Genomic DNA, 22,130 nt, shown 5'->3' with positions numbered 1-22,130 from the left:
GCAGCCTCGGATGCAGTGACTATGAGATGGTAAAGTTCAGGATCCTGAGGGCAGGGAGGATGGTCAAAACCCAGGTGACAGCCCTGAACTTCAGGAGAGCAGACTTTGGCCTCTTCAAAGATCTGCTTGGAAGAGTCTCATGGGATAAGGCCCTGGAGGGATGATGGGCCCAAGAAAGCTGGTTAATATTCAAGGATCACTGCCTTCAAGCTTAAGAGCAGTTCATCCCAATGAATATGAAGCAGGCAAAAATGCCAGGAGGCCTGCATGGATGAACAAGGAACGCCTGGCTGAAGTCACACACAAAAAGGCAGCCTACAGAGAGTGGAAGCAAGGACAGGTAACCTGGGAGAAATATAGAGACATTGTCTGAGCACCCAGGGATAAAGTTAGGCATGATAAAGCCCAAGTGGAATTGAATCTGGCCAGGGACGTCAAAGAAAACGTGAAGGGCTTCTATAAGCACACAGGCGACAAAAGGAAGACTAGGGAAAATGTGGGCCCATTGCTCAATGAGACAGGGGACCTGATTACACAGGACATGGAAGAGGCTGAGGTACTGAATGCCTTCTTTGCCTCAGTCTTTACTAGCAAGATCACCCTTCAGGTATCCCAGGTCCCAGAGACCAGGGGGAAAGGCTGGAGTGAGGAAGATGTACTCTTGGTGGAAAAGGATCAGGTCAGAAAACACTTCTGCAAATGGGACATACTTAAGTCCATGGGCCCTGACGGGATGCACCCCTGAGTGCTGAGGGAGCTGGCTGATATCACTGCAAGGCCACTCTCACACTGACGACACAAAACTGGGAGGAGTGGCTGACATGCCAGAGGGTCGTGCTGCCACCCAGAGGAACCCTGACAGGCTGGAGAACTGGGCTGACAGAAGCCTCGTGAAGTTCAAGGAGGAGAAGTGTAAAGTCCTGCACCTGGGGAGGAACAATCCCAGGCACCAGTACAGGCTGGGGGCTGCACAGCTGGAAAACAGCTTTGCAGAAAAGGACCTGGGGGTCCTGGTGGACACCAAGTTGAACAGGAGTCAGCAATGTGCCTGCCCTGTGATGAAGGTCTACGATATCGCAGACCACATTAGGCAAAGTATTGCCAGCAGGTCGAGGGCAGTGATCCTTCCCTCTCCTCAGCACTAGTGAGGCCACACTTGGTAGCACTGTGCCCAGTTCTGGTCTCCTTAGTACAAGAGAGGTATGGACATATTGCAGAGAGTCCAGCACAGGGCCGCAAGTATGATTAAGGGACTGAGGCATCTCATATAGAAGCAAGGCTGAGGAAGCTGTGACTATTCAGCCTGGAGAAAAGAAGGCTCAGGGGAGACCTTATCAATGTATATAAATACCTGAAGGGAAGGTGCAAAGAAGACAGAGCCAGGCTCTTTTCAGTGTTGCTCAGTGACAGGACCAGAGACAATGGGTACAAACTGAAACACAGGAGGTTTGCTCTGAACATCAGGAACCATTTTTTCTCTCTGAGCATCACTGAGCACTGGAACAGGTTGCCCTGAGAAGCTGTGGAGTCTCCATCCTTGGAGACATTCAGAACCCATTTAGACATGGTCCTGGGCACAGAAGTTGGACTAGATGACCTCCAGAGGTCCCTTCCAACCTCACTGTGATTCTATAAGTGAAAAAAGAAATTCTTTGCATCCTGCTAACAGAAGTTTTCATGTTGATAATGACCCTAAGTAGCAACTACCTGACTGACTTTTTGTTATTCTACGGGAAGGTACTGTTTTTTGCAGAGATGAAGATGATCTTAAAGGAGCGGAGCCCAGACCAACATCTCCATTGATCATTAACGTAATCTGAATTCCTCTATTTGCACCAGGTTTAGTTGCACTAGTAAACTCGAGAAAATGGTGAAGTTTGCAGACACTTCAGCAGACTGTATTCTTTATCCCAAAGGCTGGACATGTCTTCAGAAGTCAGCTCTCAGTAAGTCTTATTATGTAACACATCTTTGCATTTCTTTCAGTAGTGCTGTTGACCCAGTGATGGTCTGGGAATTTGGGCAGGGTATACAACCTGAGTAAAAAGCTGCTATCTCCATCACCCACATACATCTTTTATGATATTTAGAAACAAACCTTACACTCTTCCTAATGAGGACTTTTGTTCTCCTGGGAATATAAAAATGGAATTTAAAAGTGAGAAATGGGATGATGGAAATACACAAATAAAGAGAGGTGCTACTACACCATTATACTGTGGTAATGGCAGGGAGGAAGTAATAGAAATTCAAATCATCAAAAGCCCGTCTCTTGGCAAGAGAGCTAGAAAACACAAACAAGCAAGGACTGAATTAATCACCCCATAACAATATATGTGGACAGTAAACTTGCCTCCTAAAAAGTTTTTTGGCCATTCTTTTCTGCATACTGTGGCAGCCAATGGAACACTAGTTTAGTCCAACTTTTAGAAACTCGTTTGGAAGAAACTAAGAAGCTGCTGCTCTGCATGACAGATCAACTTTATTTGCTACCTTAAGCAGCAGAGCATATACCACAAAGAGAAGTCTGTGGTCTCAAACAGCTAGGATTACATTCCCTCAGGGTCAAGCAACCATGAAGCAATGGTTTTACACGCTTCCTCATTGGTAAAAAGAAATACTTTAAAGTCATGCTAAGTCATATGAGGTTAGCTAGCATTCTTTATGCACAAAACAGTCATCGCGGGTTGCTGCATACATTCAACAAATGGGAAAAATGGAGTGCTAAAAGTATTAAATTACAAGCCATTTGTGATGAATGACAGATATTTTGATATGTTTAACTATCAACTACTGGCACAAATCCAGACTGCCAAGTGAGAAGCAACGGAGATCAAAAAGCTCAACAAGAGTGCACACAAAGCAGTGTGGCTCCTTCACCTTCTGTCAGTGCACTTCAGTACCAGCTGCTAACACCCCTGTTTAGCAGTCTGCACTTAAAGCTCAGGCGGTGAATGTGTCATGTGTTAAAACCAGCACCACCCCCACCACCCCAAATCAGTACTGATAAATGCTACATTCTTCTTCAAAATATCAAGTTACAAAAAGTTCTAAGAACTCGTTATTTACCTGAAAGGAAGATATGAAACGCTTCCAGCCAATATAAGCCTGTACACGTCTTCTGGGGATTCTCTCAGGTATATTATCTATTTTTGTGCAAAAAGACAGAAAACAAAATAAAAAAATTATTTTAAGATTGATATTAATAACTTCAAGTCACTTGTTTACTACAGAAGGCATAATTAATTATCACAGAGCTCAAATGTGATGGGGAAGAGTGGCATCAAGAACAAATGTATGCAAGTGTGCAACAATAAAACTAATATAAGTGATATAAAATACTGGTCAACCTAGAGGAATATATATTTTTAAACAAAATTTATAGATTCATGCAGGAGTTGTTCAACTATAGGCTAAAGCGAAAAAGCTTCTGTCTGTCTGGATTCTTCCATGTTTCTACTGCAACTCTGCTGGACCAGTTTGCAGATTTTTTTTTTTTAATTAAGCTTTCAAGATGTAAATCAAAACACAAAACCTCACAGAGATATCAACAAAGCTATGAATCATCTGGTCTACAAAACAGTGTGTACCCTCAGCAAACAAGACTAAAACAGTAGTTCGTGTATGTTTTGATTTTCCTACAGCAGTACATTTGCTTTATTCCAAATCCTGTACTTCCTCCTTTGTACTCGTGAACCAGTATCCAATAACTAAATCCAGATGCCATAAAGAAAAAAAAAAAAAGAAATCTGTAGCTTCAGAAGCAAAAACCTAAGAACAGAATGAAGTAACATACTTGAAGCACTGTATCAAACTTTCTACCGTCAAAAACACTCAGAAAAGAATTCACAAAGGACCAACTCACAACAAATATCCATATGGTCTTCCATCATGACATGCCTGATCCCTCTTGGATAGCCTCTAACACTAAGCTCTCCTTAAAGAATACCGTTAAAACTCCTCTTTTATGCAAATCAGGTTTTCCAATCAAACACCATCCCCAGCATAGCCAGGAGGTAACAACTGTTAATAACAAGCTGTCATTACATTAACAGGTAATTTCAAGTGAATATTTTTTCTTTAAAACTGCATTAACTAAGCTTTAACACACTACAGAAAGTCATTTTTTTGTCATTAACATTCCGTAAAATTATTCACATCTCTTATATTAATGACCTTTTTCCTTAGAGGTTTTTTGTAAGTAAGAATCCTAAGGAGTATTAATTAAACATCCCCCAAAAATATAAGTGTGGCATTTTTGCTTTCTGCTGCTTTTGACATTTTTTTTCTTTTAAAAGGTGGCATTGCCTTTCAAATTTCTTTGATGCTGCTGCAAAGCCAGTTTGAACAAATGGCCTAACACACCTTCAACATCCTCTCTACACATACACACATTCTTGTGAGGTAGAGAATCAGAGGTGGAACAGACCTTGCTAAAAAAAAAAAACAAACCACCACCGAGCAACCAAACCCAGCCTGAAACATATCCTGAACAGACAGCTAAAACATACATGGTAACAGGTGACCCCTTTCATTTTTCCTCTGATTTGATTACTGTGTTAAGTATTTTCTGAGCATTCTTCCTGTGCAATCAGCAAAACCAAGAAAAAACTGTCTGTCTTGTTTTAAGTAGTTTAGTTAAGTAATGAAAACTGCATGTTTTTTGTGTGTGTGTCTGCTTTCACTGGGGAGGGGTCAGTGACTTTTGCATTAATATTTGCAAGCATACACCCGGAATAGAAGAGAGACTTAAAAAGCCCCCAAAATATCACTGAATAGCTGCTCCTCAGATGCCAGAGTTCACTTTCTATTCTGCAGGCATATTCATTGCCTGAATTGGATATAAAGGTTATATGCCAAGAAATTTCAAGTTGTGTGCTTTGATATAGTCACACTTTGCATCTTGCAGCACAGTGAACACATATTGCTAGCAACCTTATAAATCTAGCACTGCTTATCATAAAAAGAGCCCTGCCCCAGAAAAACTTATAAACCACAGATATGAAATGGCATTAGCAAATAGAAGGTAATTAAACAGCAGAAACAGAGTTTGTAGCCAGAAATTAATCACCCGGAAAAAACTTGGGATTCAGTGCTGTAAGGGTGGGTAGTATACAGAGTACTACTTCTATAACAGGCAAGTAGAAATGCAGGTAATACTAGCTAATCCTGTAAGTGCATGTAGCTCAGAAGGATTTCTCCCATATCTCAGCTGAGCTTTTACCAGCTTCTTAAGGCAGAAGCATTTGTTTGCAAGTGTAACAGCTGCAAGATGCAAGTTTTATCCATAACCTTAAGCATTGTACTAAAGTAAGTCTACATAATGTTACAGTATACTGAAACATGTTAGTTCTTAAGCACCGATCAAACTTCTGAAATTACATTACCAGTGAAGTTGCTAGAAACACCATTTTAACATACATGCACGTGCATATGGACTTTCCTTAACATAGTTATATGAACACTTGCTACATACAAGGACACTTAAAAAAAGCCAACCTGATTCTGACACAAAAATCCAATGTCTACCATTGTTTACTATATACAAAAAGCACACTGCAAGAAGATGGCATTTTTCAATATGCACAAGCTACTAAGCAAAAATATGCAGTAATTCCTGTACAACTGAAGCAATATACAGTATATTGACTGAAGAAGGAAGCTCTTCAAGTTGGATTTCTCAGAATTTTCTGAAACAAACAGAGATCCTGCTACACTTCAGTTGTGACACTATTACACACACAAGATAAGACACGTGAACAGTTGCAGAGACAGCAGTTGATGAAATGGTCAGGTGGTGTTCTCAGTGAAAAGTGCCTTGCAAAAAAAATTAGGTTAATATGAGGATATCTGGACAGGTGCAATGGTGTGGAGTACTTCAAAAGGGAAGAATGGCATTCAGTCTCTACACAGAACGGGAAAGACCATGAACAGATACTTACTTCACAAGGAAAGTATCCTGGCAGTAACACAACACAAGAAGCTGTGACAGTCAAAGTAGAGACAGGGTCAGTTTCTGTCACAGCTTAAGACCATGAGAGAGCTGGAAATCTTGGATGCAAGCAAGGCTGAATGGAGGCTTAACATGGCTTAGCCTGGGTTCAGGTTATGGGTGAACCAAATTCCAGATATGGAAACAGGTAAGACTGAAGGAGTGAGGGAAGGAGCAGCAAAGCCCAGGGGAGCAACAGACATCAAGGCAGCAGAGGCCACATATGCATGAGGAAGTAGTGTGCACCAGCAGAAATGCATCTCTAGACTGACAGCCAACACTGAAGGCCTGACACCTGCACTATACACTTTCAGCAGCTCTTAACCTTAACAGCTAGTCCTAATCTGGTCCTGTGGACTGAACACCCATTACCTGTTGGGACTGCTCCCAGACTGCCCTGTGAAGTGAACCAAAAAGCAGTGAGCTGGGTTTAAGGAAAGGTTCACTTCAAAAACATACTCCTGACACTAACTGAAACTGTTACAACTATATATATAAAACTACATATATAACTGTATATAATACTGTTTCTGACCAGGAGGAGGCCACTAAAGCCTTAAAGATGAACAATTTATTTAGAATGATGTGGGTGAACAAACTGCAAAAGAAAGACAGTAAATGAGAAAGGAAAAGTGATCAGAGAGACCTGTAGCAGACAGAAGTGTTGAAAGACAGAAGGACTTTCTGAGGCAGTAAGCAGAACTGAAGTTTCACAAAAAAAGAGAATGGAAATGTTGATCTGATGAATAGCAAAACAAAGATGTATTTGTAAATTCATGAGGTATGTACTGGGGGAAGGAGGGAAAATAGGAAAACACATAACATCCAGAAATCAAAACATACAACAGCTGAAACCAGTTTGTCTGGATGCTAATTGTAAGTTATGTTTCTGCTGTGCTTTCTAAGATGACAGAAACTTTCACAAATAAAGTTGTTTTCTTAAGTTAATGTCAATAAAGCAACCAACAAGAAGTACAATTAAAAAGTTGAAAAATATCAAAATAAATTGCAAACAATTATATTAACTGTTATTTAGCAGAAGCAGGCATTTTCTGGCATAGTTTTTGTCCATTCTTGTATATGCAAATGGAGAGAAGTCTATTAGAATTTTACATTGATTTCCCAAGGGTCTCCTTCCCTGCAGGTCAGGCAAGTATTTAAAAAAAAAAAAAAAAAAAAAAAGCAGCTTTTAAAAAAAACTTAGAAACTACAGCAGACCTGAAATAAATCATCCACAAGTACAGTTGCATTGGTTTTAGAATTTTCCTACAATCATACACAAGTGGAGGTGGGTGTACATACACATCTACATACACACACACACAAATACACACGGAAAAACTCTTAAAATCCTTTACAAATCTGTTACTTCAGTACTTTACTTCCAGGTAAATTGTTACTATACGGAACTGACATCTTTCAAGCCAAAATAACATACCATTTTATCATACTATGTAATCACTCATATACCCACAGTTTAGAAATTTGCTTTCTTTATGCATAGAAAAAAATATCCTACTGAATTTCAAAATACAGCCAGAAATATGCAATTAGCAGTTGAACCATTAACATTGCTCTAATCATCCTTTTCATTTAGGACATCTGTTTCTAATTAAGGGACTGTAGGCAGCTCCGTGAATGGTCAAGAACCATCCAAGCATTGAGTACTGGGAAAGGTGCACTCAAGCACCACTCCTGCCAACATCCCTGTGTAGTCAAACAGCTGCTACAACTTTCACTGAATAAAACAGAAGGGCTTGCAGGACTAGGTGACCCAGTGTTTATTTATGAGCATTTAAAATCAACCATAGAATGAGAGTTCTTTTAGCAAGCTATGTTATTGTCAATTCATATTAGTGTTTTCAAAGCAGCCCTATTTTTTTTAAACAAAGGTTTCCTAGATTAGTGTTATGATCATGAAAACGGTATTCACGACAGGATTAAAAGTATTACTGGTAGAAAAGGAAAGGAGGCTCTGGTTTAAAAAGGCATCTTAATCTTCAATATATGGGATTGCCAAGTGAAATAGTAATGCTGCAAGACAAGACATGTTTGATAATAATCATCTATGACATAACTTGTTGCTTTTTCATGAAAATTACTGTACTGTTAGAAACTCTATCAACTCAAGTCAGTAAATACCACTTTAAATTCACATCTATGATGTACTTAGTGTAATCAAGTTTATCCACCTGCTCACCCTTAACTGCAAAATCTACATAAGGTTGCTACCTAAATCACACCTTTTACCCACCATGCTGACTTAAAAGCAAGAAAATAATGACATGATTCATTTTAAACTGCTTACAAGCAAATTTCATGTGATACAACTGTGTTCCAAAAATGTCACTCACGTAAAATAGCCTGAACTGCTGTAAATTGCAAATAATCACAACCCACCCATTCTGAACAAATACAAATAACTACAGTGTGTGACCAGACTCAAACACAAGCTCACACACATGCGTAATTTAACTAGAGCTTAAAAGCATTAAATACTTCATTTCATTAAAACCTCCATTGGATATACTAGTCAGTTAATACATTAAATTTTGTAGCAATATTCCTTAGAAGAAAAGGTTAAATACAGCAAAATTAAAATAGAAATATATTAGAATGAAAAGCTTCCTGTATGGATTTGTGGTGTACTGAAGAAATGCACACGTGGCCAACAGTCCCTTAATTAGCAGAAACACAGTCATTACGTGGATAAAAGTGGCAGAGAGGAAATAACTGCCCGTCTCTGGCAACTCTGTTCATCATAAACAAAAGCAAGAAACCTCCAATTAGCTTTTAAACAGCGGAGGAGAGATATAGAAAACCCTATTAGCTGGGAACTGGCTGGGCTGGGCACATCAGTACTTCAGGACAGCTAAGAAAGCAAGCTAGTACTATAGTGAGGGACCCCCAAAGAGCAACTTTTCTCCTATGGAGACAAGCAGTCTGGTAAGAACATCATGAGGAAGAACCTAGTAACAAACAGCTGGAAAAGCTGCCATCATGAAGACTAATCATGATTTCCCAAATACAGTTCAGAGAAGGTAGCTTTTTAGAGGACACAAACAGAGAAAGCCAAAAGACTCCAGGCAACTTTTGCTTAAATGAAGGGCCAGTACTTTGACCATCTTCCCTCTGCCACTTGCTTGTCAAGCACAAGCACCTCTCACCGAAACATAGCTGAGGGCAAAGACGGTTTACCCACCCGTAATTTGAGCACTGCAGCAATTACCCATTTACCACCACTCAGCCTGGACCACTAAACAAACAGGTTCGCCTGCTTTTCCACGGCTTAGCCAGAGATAATTCTGCAAATGCCACGGTAAGAACAGAGCAGTTCAACATCACACAGACTGGTGCTAATTGCTTCTGCAACCTCCAGCTCCTACCCAGCATTAGGCCCACAGGTAGGAAGGACACTAACAAATTGAAAAGGCAAAAAACCAGTACTACAGATCAGAACAGATGAAGGAAACGCTGCTTACCCTGAAGAAAGAAGATGAGAAAATAGACAAAGTACAGAGATGAGTCCTGGAGAAGGTGACCTGAATTACAGCAGTTCATGGGGTGGTACCCTCGGAGGGTCACCCTCCAAGTACATAATTAGTGCCAGGCCTGAGAAAAAAAACACTGTTACTAAGTTAATGCAGCCAAGGGGAGAGGGGGGAGCTTGGGAATTGGGTCGATAGGGCACAGAGGGTACATTTTCTTTCTTAACATAGAAGGAGCAATGATGGAAGAAGCAGACTTTCCTCACCCACAGCCAAGTCCTGGTGAAAATCAAGAGAAGCCACTGTAGAGATCAACTCAGATCACTGCTGCTTTGGTGGAGTAGTAAGGCCTGAACAGTGAAGATAGCTTCCAAGAAAAAGCAATTTTTCTTTAAAAAGTGAAGAACAAAGGTGGGGTTTCCCCCCTGCCCCCCCTTCTTTCCCCTCACCCCCTCCGCCCAAATTAAGTATAAACATTCAACCCCAACACATGGAATTCTGGCTACCCTTTGTGTGGCTGAACTTGCCAAATCTATGCTAATCTACACAGAAGAGTATTATTCCCATTATACAGTATATCATCTGTAAAAATGAAACAAAATACAGAATTAAAATAGATGGAAGATGAACAATAAAGGGATTAAGATCTAAATTGTTAAGATTTACTCTAAAAAATCATATTTTATTCTAAAGCTACATATATAAAAATGTATTTGAAAACTTTGTTCTTCACTGTTAAGACCATCTTATACTGAAGAGCCCTGTAGCTTGAGTTAGGCTGTGCTGTCACATCAAAGTACACCTAGAAGGAAGCAGCAGATGCAGGAGAGGGGAGAAAGAAGTGTGTAGCCTGGAGAGTTCAGAAACTATCTCCACTGAAGAGGAAAGAAAGACAAGTTAGATGCAGGTGAGAGGGGAAAATACTGAAACACACCAACTGTGAAGAAAAGACTGGGAGCAGACTTTGCTTGTAAACCAGAACACTAACAGCTGCCCTTACACCTCATCTCAGTTAATGAAGGCTTTCCTAATTCCCTTAGTCGTCAAAATGAGCATATCCCCACACGATATATACACACACACATATATATATAAACAAAAGGTGCTGAATGATAAACCATGCTAATATATCCCAATTGCTTTAAGCAGAAGTTAAGCAATACTCTGTTGAAGAATACAAATTTAAGGTCAACAAGCCCTTAAAATGAAAGGCTTGGAAGTTGCTAGCATAAAAATATTGAATGCTTATGAGGACACACAAGTTCCAGAGAAGAACTAGCTATAACAGTTCATGATAGTTTTATAGTTAAAATGTGACTGCATTTAAAAAAAAGAGAACAAAAGCAGAAAGCACACACTTAACTGTGTCTGTGCTATTCCTGAAAACCTGGCAGACTGTTATTTCTAAGAAGTAACTTAAACCACCTGCATCTACAGAGCACCTTGCACCCAAAACTATGCTTAAGTTATCAGAGGCCTTACAACACATGCAGACAAGCACTATTTTCATTACTAACTCTGTGAAGGCTACTTTCCCTTTCTCCTTCCTTGCTCTTCCCACCTGAACTCCTCCAACCTGACGCACTGCCATCTTCAACCTAAGGTAAACTGCTGAAATGGGAACCCACCGTGAAGCTAAAAAACCAAAATCAAACAAGAAAACACATTCAACCCACAGAAAACAAAATACAGTGGCAATCTACCACTTAGACTGTATGGGATCAGAAATTAAATGATGATACTCAGTTCAAGCAACAAAGAGCATTACCGACCAGACAGGGTCTGATTAACTAAAATTACAAAAAAGCTTCTTAAAGTTTTGACGAATAGCTGGATGGATCCTTCTTCATCAAAAAGCAAAGCACTCTGAACTGAAAAAGTAGGTGGATGCTTAAGCCCACTTTAAGTTTTAAATAAAAAAGGCCTTGATATATTTCCTTCCAATCAGGAAATATGCTTACAGACATATATTTATCATGCATTCTGTACAGATCTTATACTATGGCTCACCCCATAGAGAACAATCCAATTCTCCCTGCAGAAAGCGGAAATTTGGGATGTATATGTTTGAACACTTCAGCAGTGAGTGCTGTAATTAAGCCTGCCTCTTCATGAAAGATCATCAAAGGGCGCCAAGGAAAAAAAGTAAGCCTCAGGGGCACAGTCTTTCTTCTGTGATCTTCCTTCACTGGAATCCCTCCCACATCAATCTGGGAAGAAACCGTACCCTACTTTATAGAAAAAGCAGCACCAAAGCAGAAGTCTGTTGCACTGCAAAGAAAATCAGCATCTTGCTAGAGCTACCTCACCACCTATGACTTGTGATTCGGCAAGACAGACATGCTCCCGTTCAAGGAGGGGACTGATATTCACATGGTCCTTCACTTTGCCATGGGTCTTTAAGGGAAACTGCTGAAATATTCAACCTATACAATGCAATAACCTAAGCACAAGTCTCTGAACTCTGAAAATTAGCAGTGGTTTGGACTAGCCTTTTTCTGCCATACGCCAGCTGTCTGCAACTAGCCCTCCCACATGCATGGCTAGTCAGTCATGATCTCATGTCATACTTCAGCTGGATCTGTGTTAGCATTCTTTCTGTACCCCGTAATTCCTACCTCCTTCACTGCAGTTCTCTGAAGCAAAAACTGCCTACTCCTCTGTCCAACAGCCTCCATTTTTAATTATCACGCTTTGGACTGTCATAATCCATCCATATTAATCTTAGAGCTTTATTCAAGTCTGTCCAAGCATTCCTCTTCAACTGCATGTTGTTATTGCAACATGGCAGGGCTACTGAATGATCAGAAATAAGATTTGTGTTAGGTTTTTTGTATACTTTTACATAGTCAACCACAGTATTTTCATATTAGATTGTTTTGCCCTTAGTTAATTTTCAGTACTGTGGATTCTGCTCAAAATGTCAGCTGCAGTGCTGCACAACACTACTACATATATTCAGAACAAAAGTTTAGGGAAAAACAAAACCCAGCTCCTTCCAAATAACGGCTGATAACTGAAACCAGTACCCTCTCGCTTTCTGGGCCTCCATTAGGATCAAGTCACTAGGAAGAAGTTTTCCTAAAAGCTACAGCTGTTTTGTCAACATAATGACTTAACTGCAAACAGGTTTAGTAACTCATGTTGCCGGTTTCCAAGTGGTTTAAGAATGCAAAGGTCTACAGCAACATTCCTAAGTGCCTGTGTTTCAAATATCAAGAGTGACGTATTTTGAAATCTAGTTCTAATTTGTAGTAAGTACTGTAGAAAATAGACAACTGAGAAACCCTGGGGAGCAGGAAATGGACCTCCTGCATGATGTAGAGAGGTAGCAAGGAGACTACCAGCATCACAGCAAGTACTGTATAGCCTTGCAGCTAATAAATAGGAATGACCTAAGGCTGTATGAACTTTGACCCCTCAAATCTCCAACATCAAAAAATGCATAAGTTCTCGCTTCATTTTATTATTCAGTAAACAAGAGAGATGGTTACAATCAAGGTGTGTTACAAGTCAAAGCAGAACCTGAATATGGTACATCACATCTTCCACTCTGAAGCATTCAGCATTTTATTCCTTGACTACACTTTTGTGTACCAAACACATGCAGCTGTGATGTCATCTTCCCCTCTGCAGTCAGGCACCTGGCTCAGTACATTTCCAGCCACCTTGTATATTCCCAGGCTTTATACTAGCTCTAAGCCTACCACATGATCTCACTCCTTCTCCTAGGTTAACTGAAGAGATCACCTTACATTAGAAAGGAAGCAGCTGGGGAAGAAAAGGTATATTTAAATGTGCATGCAATGGGAAATGATATACTGTACTTAGTGCAAGATAATATTTCTCTATTTTAAGAAAGAAAAAAGAGAGTATGTGTGGGTGGGGGAAAGGAAAAACATCAAGAAGCAGTCATTTTTTCTAAATTAAAATATTCATAAAGATTTTTTTTTTCAGTGGTGCTCTTACTTCTTAGGAGCACAGATTGCAGTAGAGAGGAAAAAAACCAAAACCATTCAACTCCATTCACATACCTGCTAGATTTTAAAAACTGTCTTAGTATGTGGTACCTTACTATAAAATACATTAGTAGAAAGATTATTCAAGAGAAAAGAATTGTTTTTATCTTGCTGTTTTAAAAATTGAGTATGAAAAAATGAACACATTTAGCAAGCTGATGCAATGTAAAAATTTAAATACTTACTGCGTAGGAGCCTATGAGGAATGCAGCATTTGCTTGTTTTTTCTGATCAAAGCCAGTATAATGAATTATTTTCTTCCTTATCAATGAAAATGACTGTATCAAGAAATGAACAAGATTATGATTTTGCATTTTAGACTTCTCATGCTTTCTTTTATAAAATTAGAGGAATGCAAGGGCCTGTTCACCTACTTTCAGCCACCTGTATTCAGAGGACCAAGTATACTGTAGACTAGACCCTCAAAAACTTTGGAATACTCTATTGCATTCCTACCTAAATTGTTCCAGTATTTTTCCCAGTATCCAGCCTAAATAATTTTTGATAAAAATTACAGTAATATTTCTTTTTCTCCTTAAATGCATTTAGTATTTCTAACTTCAAGCCCTATGTAACAGATAGGCATTTATGAGAAGTAAATATAAAGTGGCATTCTCAAAAACATCACAGGCATGTTAAAGTCACAATAGTTTTGAAAACAGAATTTAGACTTTTTTTATTCTTAAAGAAAACCTGACTCTAGATAAATCAACTAGTAGTTGTTTCTAAGGATCAGAACCACTGGAAAATACATGCTTAGATTAAAATATTCTTAAAGTATTTCTAAACTTTATCATAAATAACTTTAAAATTTCATCTCGGCTTGGCATATAGTTTCTCCAGTTACCTTAGAAAGGGGGTGGAATGGCATTGCCAAGAGAAAGGACACTTACATCTGTGGTGGCAGCAAACACTATCTCCTAACTGGCCCTTGAAACAAATTTTGATGCGCTTGAAACTGTATACTTTGATCAACTGCTAAGCTATCATAAAATGTCACTATTTAAATAGCAATGTTACTTGCTCAGATACTATTCAATGCACTCAAGACAAACAAACCCCAGATCACTAGCAGTAGTATGTTCTCAGCAATCCTAACACACCTCTCCAATATCAAACCCAAGATATTCAAAGGGATTGTAATATAGACTTGTGTTGCTTCAGAGCATCCTGTAAACAAAAATCGGAGAATCTTGTCTCCAGCAAACCTGTCTGTAGTGCCACAGGGACAAAGGAAGTCTGAATTATGCAAACTAATACCAGTGACAGGCATCAAGGAATGAAAAAAAACCCCCAATCTCTGTTAAACTATAATGTTCTGCATACTTCCCAATTTTCACAGTTCAGTGGCAGTTTCAAGATCTAAGCAGTTTTGAAGAGGCAAACTGTGATTCACATTAATGCTAATAAGCTTTTTTATCTGCCTAACAGGTTTTATATTCCAACATCTGTTAGAGGTCAACTAACTTGAAGTCATTCATGTTAATTAATATATGAACTCTCTGTTTTAAAGACACTATGCTCTATCAAGACCCCAATCCCCAAAATTACTAAGCACCCCTCAGAGAAGCTAACTGGCAGTAGGAGCATAGCAGTCTCCTTCAGGACAATGCCATAAACTCTATCAAAGATCAAACGTTGCTTCTTACCAGATATGTCAGGACCAGAAGAGAAACCCAAATCAAACAAAAACCATCTCAAATAAAAATGTGTTGCATTGCACCCTCAAGCTCACTCAATACTGGCAGATTGCCAAGAAAACTGAATTCCAGGAGGGGAGCTTTTCATTTAAAGAAGTCTGTACCCATTTAGCAACTTATCTTTTAGGAGCTTAACATTAGTTACTGCCACAGGGGTGCATCTTCTGGATCTTAAAAGTAAGTGGTTTTTCTCTCCTGATCCTCCTTCTCCTTAAATTTGCCTTGATAAAATTTAGCATTTATATTCAAAACTTAGCTCGATTAGGAACCCAGGAAAGCACTTGAACAAAAAAAACCCATTTGTTTTTGTTCTTTAAAAAGTCAAGAATATTGAATAAAAAACCCAAGTGTTACCTTTAATTTCTTATTTAGCTTGCAGCAGTATCTGTAGACCATTGCCAGATTGAGTGGTCCAAAGTCTGCATAGAAGCTGGTAGGAAAAAGGGGAAAAATTGTACATGACCTCTGTAACTGCCTTTTTTTTTTTTTAATCAGATGCACAAAGCAAGGAGTAATAATATGTATGTGATATAAGTGCATCATTTTAAAAACAAGAATGCCTTCTTACACACATAATTTGTTGGAGGAAGCAGTATTGTCATGTTTAAACAGGGACTCAACCTTTCTTCTTTGTTTTCCACACACATCGCCATTCAAAACCAAACTGGAATACTCAAGGTTTCAAAAAATTCTCACTACCGTATCACCCTGTGACACCAGTTTAGAAACTCTATTTTAAGAGCAACCCAAAAGCTTTACTTTAAAAGAAGGCGATTAATATTGCAGAGAAAAGTGAACACAGAGAATAAAAATTTATTAGTACCTTCAAAAACAGTAAGCATGCCCTTGGTCAAAAATATTTAAAGAATTAGTAGCATTCCAGATCACATACAAAGGCATACACTGTTCACTATAGCGGAAATAATATATCCATTGTCAGCTCATAAAGGCCTGAATTGATTTTGCCAGTTTCTTCTCTTATTCTCGGAAGTTTAGACTTAACTTAAGATTCCACTTAATACGTGAGCAACCAAAGACATCCCCTTCAGCTCAGCAGTCCAGTGCACACTTCTGAATATATATTTTTGCATCATGTTACTGTCTTCTAACAAGAATGGGTACAGTGAAAGCATCTGCTTTGAAAAGATTTTTAAGAAATCCTGATGGGAAGCCAGGAAACCATTCTAAGACATATAAATCATTGTGGCAGATAAATCTGAGAGGACCAAACTCGTGTAATTAGTTCTATAATGGGAATAGTATGTTTCCCTCAGCTACATTTGAAAACAGAATGTCAATTAGACTGGTTCCTCATTGCTGTTGTTCTGACTATTTCTGTAAAAAACAGGAAAAAATAAGTCTGTACTTACTTCTCATATACAAGTTCATCATCTATGCAGAAATAATGGGTATTTGCAGCTCCACTCTTTGGTTTTTGGCAGAGAATTGCAAAATAAAGGCGATCTGAAATGCAAGAAAATTTAAAGCTTTTATGAACATACACTTTTCTGCTTGAAGTCAGAAGTATTACCCGTCAACAGAACAACTTTAAATGGTTTAAAGTGAACCAAATATTCTTTTAAGTATTACTGAAGTAGATATTATTATTTCTCCGGTGTTAAGCAACAAGACATACAAAGATTGAGGCTTTTTGCTCAGCAGTGTTCCCATAATCCGCAGCTCTTTAGTGTTCTTTCTCAAATAAAGAGCTCACAGGAAAGCTACCTGTTTGATGACTTTGCAATATAGCAGGAGCCTGACTTGCACCCATGCACAGAGGAGAGACCCACCTCCTTTTGGCAACAGACCCCACCTGTGGCACTCCGAATACCAACACCCCCCCCCAACTAAGCCATAAATCCCTCAGCACCTCATAGCACCTATGTTAAATCAAACAGCGAAGCGCGCTCGCACTGAAACACAGGCACTTCCCATCTTTCCGTAAAACGATGATTTCCACAGTAGAGGCATGCAATTAAAGCCTGCCGGCAACAGACACTGGAGGGATGTGAGGAGGTGAGGTGGCAGCCCACTGCTGTCCGCAGGAGCACCAGCACAGCTGCCACCTTGACATCCCTGTCCACATGTCCATCCCCACCCCGGATGCCCCCTCAAAACCTGCGTGCATGCAGGCAGGAGGCACCTTATGTTTGCCCTGGCTTTCTTCGTTAGGCTGAAGGGAAAAAAAACGCCAACGGTATTCACATAGATATAAATTATTTTTATGGCTGGGGGAGCTGTAGCCCCAGTGAACTTTAAACATCAACTGTGCGGCTGCTGTAAATTGCTGTGCTTGCGGTAATTGGTCAATAAAAATTGAGGCCTTGCAGCACCACGGCAATACTTTTCTTCCTCCTGCTGAAAAAATATCCTTGTAAAATACAAGGATTAAAATTCAAACCTAAAAGGAAAGATTTTATTTTTTGCAAACTAGTTGCCTGGAACAGATATATTACTTAAATACCAAAACAGATCACCTGCATATAAACCTGTAATTTCAAGGCATAATTTCTGATAAAGAAAAATTGTATCTCCTTTTCCAGAGAGCAAGGGGGGGGAATCACTTTATGCTTCAAAAAAAAATACCCCATGACTAGCACTTAGAAATCATTACTTGCATCTTGAAAATACATGGTAAAGTATGCCATGAAAGGAGTCCCCACATCTATCTATTCAACACTCACATTCTCAGTGCTCACACATGTACAGCAATATCTCAGGGGGTGGAGGCAGACAACACCAAAAAGTGTACATTTGCTAAATGCACATTTCAGTAGAACAGCTGCCTGATGTGAATGGTTTGGCTTAAACATTTACAGGTCAGGTGCCACCAGAGACATGCAGAGTAACTTCTGAGCAAGTCAGGCACCTACTTCCTTACTCTCTCAGCAGCAGCAAGGCACCAAACTTGCTTATTTAATTTCTAACAGTCCCATCTTGCAGGCACAGTAGCTGCAGTACTAGCTGGGAAGTGCATTACCTGGTTAGAAAATTCTGTACCTCCCAGCATTTACCAAAGGCTCTCCTCAAAACAAGCCAAAGGATAAAATTCAGAGTAATGCTGTGCGTTTTTAAGAAGTGACTAAACTGGCCCACAAAGGGAAATAGTGTGGAGAAGCAAGTGCAACGCCACCCCAACTGGATGCAAAATACACTATGGCGAACACTGCTTCACAGAAAGGCAGTCCTGGGAAAGTGTTCAGGCCAACACTTTGGGAGCGGAGGGAGCCCCAGCTTCCCACAACTCCCCTGCATCTGTCCTCACCACTGTGTTACTCCCTGTGCTGTGTCTAGGTGGATTTGTGTGAATCATAAACTGTAACAGGTATCCTAGCACACTAAATAAATTTTAAAAAAGAAAAAAAAAAAGCTGCTTTGGTGGTTTACTTCCCTCTGCCCTGAGAATGAGTGCTAATGTCTGTGGAGGGAGGACTGAGCACAAAGGAGGAAGCAGAACAGAGAACTGAGAGGATATGATATCTAGGGAATGTGTTGAAACTGGCATTGCTAGATTAAACACATCACACTACAGCTCCAAGATATAATTTCACACTACTTGTAAACTGATTTAATGGCTAGCTGCCACCAGGTTGCTTACAAGGAAAAGTTTTCTTCTGAGTTAGTTTACTGAACCAGCGCACTGGGGGTTAACAGTCGGAATACACAGCCAGAATTTTTCCCTCGATGGCATCTGTCCTTTAGATCCGGTCTAATTATTGACTTAGACTGAGCTCTCAGTGTACACAAACAACATCTGCATCAAAGTCTGGGCAGAATGGCTGGAGTACTCAAACTGACACGCTACCTTCTTGCACACCAGCTTCTTCACATAAATTTACATCACTTTTGAAAGTATAAAAGCACTACACAAAGAGTAATCCAAAATCCTCAAATACAAAGGGAGGATCAAAATGAAAAGAAATATATTTGCACAGGTCAAAGAACTAAAAGAATTTAGCATCTTGCTCCTAAACAGGATTTGGAGTAACAGAATCACTTGCTTCCTCAACGATCCTACTTTTACTAAAAATCTTCTGCAGCTTTTGCAAAAATGTCCAACAAAAATAAGAACTCCTATCTTGAGTGAAAAGTGTGTAAATGGCCTTTTGAATTGCTATTCTTAAAACACCTGGAAGAAACTCTAGTTTAATGAATTTACAGAAGTACCTCACAATATGAGCAGTATGTGCCAAATGCCAATATCCTGACAAGCTGTCCGTTCTGCGCACCACTAACAATTGCTCCTAACAGCAGGCTCCACCTTTTTAACATGTTTCTTATAGGGAGATTTTAGAAATGAGCTACACGGAGAAGTCCTTTCCCATAAGTGTATTTACCTTTCTGCTGGCTTACCAGTCTGATAATCAGACAAATGCTGTAATTCTGACCACGTCTGGTTTTACCTCTTTTTTTGCAAACACTTTCCCAGTTCTGTTTAGCCAAGGATTACTGTGTTGATTTTTTAATAGGAGTTAACACATGCTGAGAAAGGAGAATTCCTTCATTAAGGATCTGATTGCAGGATGAGGGCTTATACATAAAATACACCAGAGCACTGAGGAATTGATTTCACTAGGACTCCACAAAGGTTTGGACTGCAGAAGCAAGGCTTCTTTTTATGCTTCCTTTGTGAATTTTAGCTTTTTAGTATTTCATTTACATATAGTGTGCTTGAGCATTTCCAGATTCCTGCAAATTTCTGATCAAGGGCCATCCTAAAACTATCAAACTAGAGCAGACCTTTCTAATCGTCTCTCAGAAGAATGAGGGGGTAGGGCTCACTGCCTTACAGGCTGCATCTGCACTGCAATTAGGAGATATGACTGCAGTATGTTAGATATACTTAAATTACACTTGATCTTGTTAGCCTCATGTAACAAAACAGTTAAAATACAGAAACATGGACGTCACTGTAGGCAATTAATTTGAGTAAGCATCCAACGTACAACAAAATGAGCCTGCATACCCCTAACCGAGGACTGTGTTACCACAGCTTTGCTACTGCTGGTACATGAACTAGGGAGATTAAAGCTAACACAAGCATGTCTACACAAGCTATAATAATCACACATCTGACTGCAGTGTGCATACAGCAGGAAAAGCATTTTGCTTCTTTTTCAGATCCACAGTGTTCTGTGGAAATAGATATATAGAAAACTGAGAGCTACCACTTCAAAATCATGTTAATGTGAATATAGAGATGACAAAATAATCTCCTTCCCTTTACTCTCAATAAGCCTGATGCTTCTCAGGATCTGCTGCACAGGCCTTGGAGAAAGAAATTTCAGTAATTCAAGAGACAACTAAATACAAAACAGGCACTCGCTGCAGGACAAGTCTGCATATGATCAGCAAAGATTATTTCATAAAAAGAGAAACTCTACAGTTCTATTGTTAAAAAGATGCCTTAGATGAGAAATTCAGAGGAGACTGACAGTACAACAAAAACCAACATTAGCTATTTTGAACTAGCAGGAATGTAACCAGAGAGTTATTTACTACTGTAAGAGGAGTGTATTTCTAAATTCAGAGTTGGTACATGGTATTTCATTGTGTTTGATTTAAAAGAATCCAAAATATCACAAAGACATATTAGAAAACGTAACAGACAAATTCTGTTGCAATGTCAAGACGAAAAGCAAAATTGCCCAAGATCTTCTTTTTAGTCATTCTGTCCTGGAAAAAGATTCATTCACTCATCACTACAGTATTTCAAATGTAAGTGACGACAGAGTTGGCAATTTGAACAACAGCCTGGCCTCTGAAAAAGAAAATGAAAGCACACTAAAAAGCTAAAGGAAGTTTTTATTTAACAGAAAACCGTGAAAAAAAGTATTTTCAGGGCCATGTCTCGACTGATCAACAACACTGTGTTACTTTACTCAAATACAGTCCCTGCACTCTGCTGCTCTTGTCTGATACACAAGACTACTTTACATAGGGTCATGCACTTTCAAGTGCTGATTAGATACTAAAAGCCTTAAACTCGTATTTAAAATCTTAACTTTAGGAAAGACTTACAAGTAAGTGAGATCATATTGATGAAAGAGTAAATACAGCTTTTGTACTAATTGGAAGTGTTGATAGTCAAAATGTTGGAAAGCTTAATGATACTCCATAGAAGTGTCTTTAGCATTCAAAAAATAGTTTTCTACATAATACACAAAGTTTATAATGACAAGCCAGCAATACTGGAAAAACAAAAGACAGCTCAATGGTTTGAAAAAAAAACCAACACAAAACTAAAGAAACAACCCACCTACCAATGAACATATGAAACTGAATGCTATCTGATAAAAACTCCAAGTGACAGTGTAAGTTAAAACAATTCTCAATAAAGAAAAAAAAGGCATATATAGTACAGCTTAGAGCATCCTTTAAGATGTTAGTTCCTCACTGTAAACAAACTGGATATACACTTAGCAGGAGGACAAACAAATGTCAAGAAATGCCCCACAGTGTTCTATCACTTAAAATTTAATTCCATGTATAGTTATTGTAATTACTTCATTTTAGAATTAAGTACCGAAAAGAAGTGAGAGAGAAACACACACCTTTTGCCTGAGGTTTACGCATTATAATTCCACATCTTCTTTAAAATGTTATTTATAAAATCAGAGCAATGACAAAGAAAAGCAGCCAAGGAAAGGAAGTCAACAGCTTTCAAGCATTTTACACAGAATTGTTACATTTTCTTTAGATCATATAAATTACTTCTTTCAGAGATCAGAAGGATATGGGAATATGCTTCTAATAGACAGAAGAAATGCATTCAGTTCCAGCAAATTGAATTCATACCAGCAAGCCTCACGCATTAGCTGACAAAGAGAAAATGGTAAGTCTTACCATGCAGCTTAACAGACCAAAACAATTTTTTACAAGAATAGCTTTTCTGAACTAGTCTTAATAGTAAACAAAAATATTTAGATTA

General features: G+C 39.0%; 1 protein-coding gene across 9 annotated transcripts in view; it reads right to left on the bottom strand.

Moving 5' to 3' along the window:
* The window catches only part of CDC14B (cell division cycle 14B), a 47,662-nt gene that overhangs the window by 22,873 nt on the left and 2,659 nt on the right, over positions 1-22,130 (bottom strand). For all 9 annotated transcript variants that reach the window (XR_008233444.1, XR_008233445.1, XR_008233446.1 and 6 more), the window contains exons 2-5: positions 16,570-16,663; positions 15,554-15,629; positions 13,685-13,777; positions 3,070-3,146 (exon numbers count right to left, since the gene is read on the bottom strand). Coding sequence is in view for 6 of the 9 variants with exons in the window: in XM_052776489.1 (XP_052632449.1) it covers positions 3,070-3,146; positions 13,685-13,777; positions 15,554-15,629; positions 16,570-16,663 (340 nt within the window). In the remaining 3 variants the exon portion in view is untranslated. The remainder of the gene's footprint in view (positions 1-3,069; positions 3,147-13,684; positions 13,778-15,553; positions 15,630-16,569; positions 16,664-22,130) is intronic.

Source organism: Harpia harpyja, chromosome Z (assembly GCF_026419915.1).
Source record: "Harpia harpyja isolate bHarHar1 chromosome Z, bHarHar1 primary haplotype, whole genome shotgun sequence".
NCBI classification, from domain to species: Eukaryota; Metazoa; Chordata; class Aves; order Accipitriformes; family Accipitridae; genus Harpia; species Harpia harpyja.
Note: the sequence above shows the minus strand (reverse complement) of the source record. Positions and strands in the feature narration are given on the sequence as shown.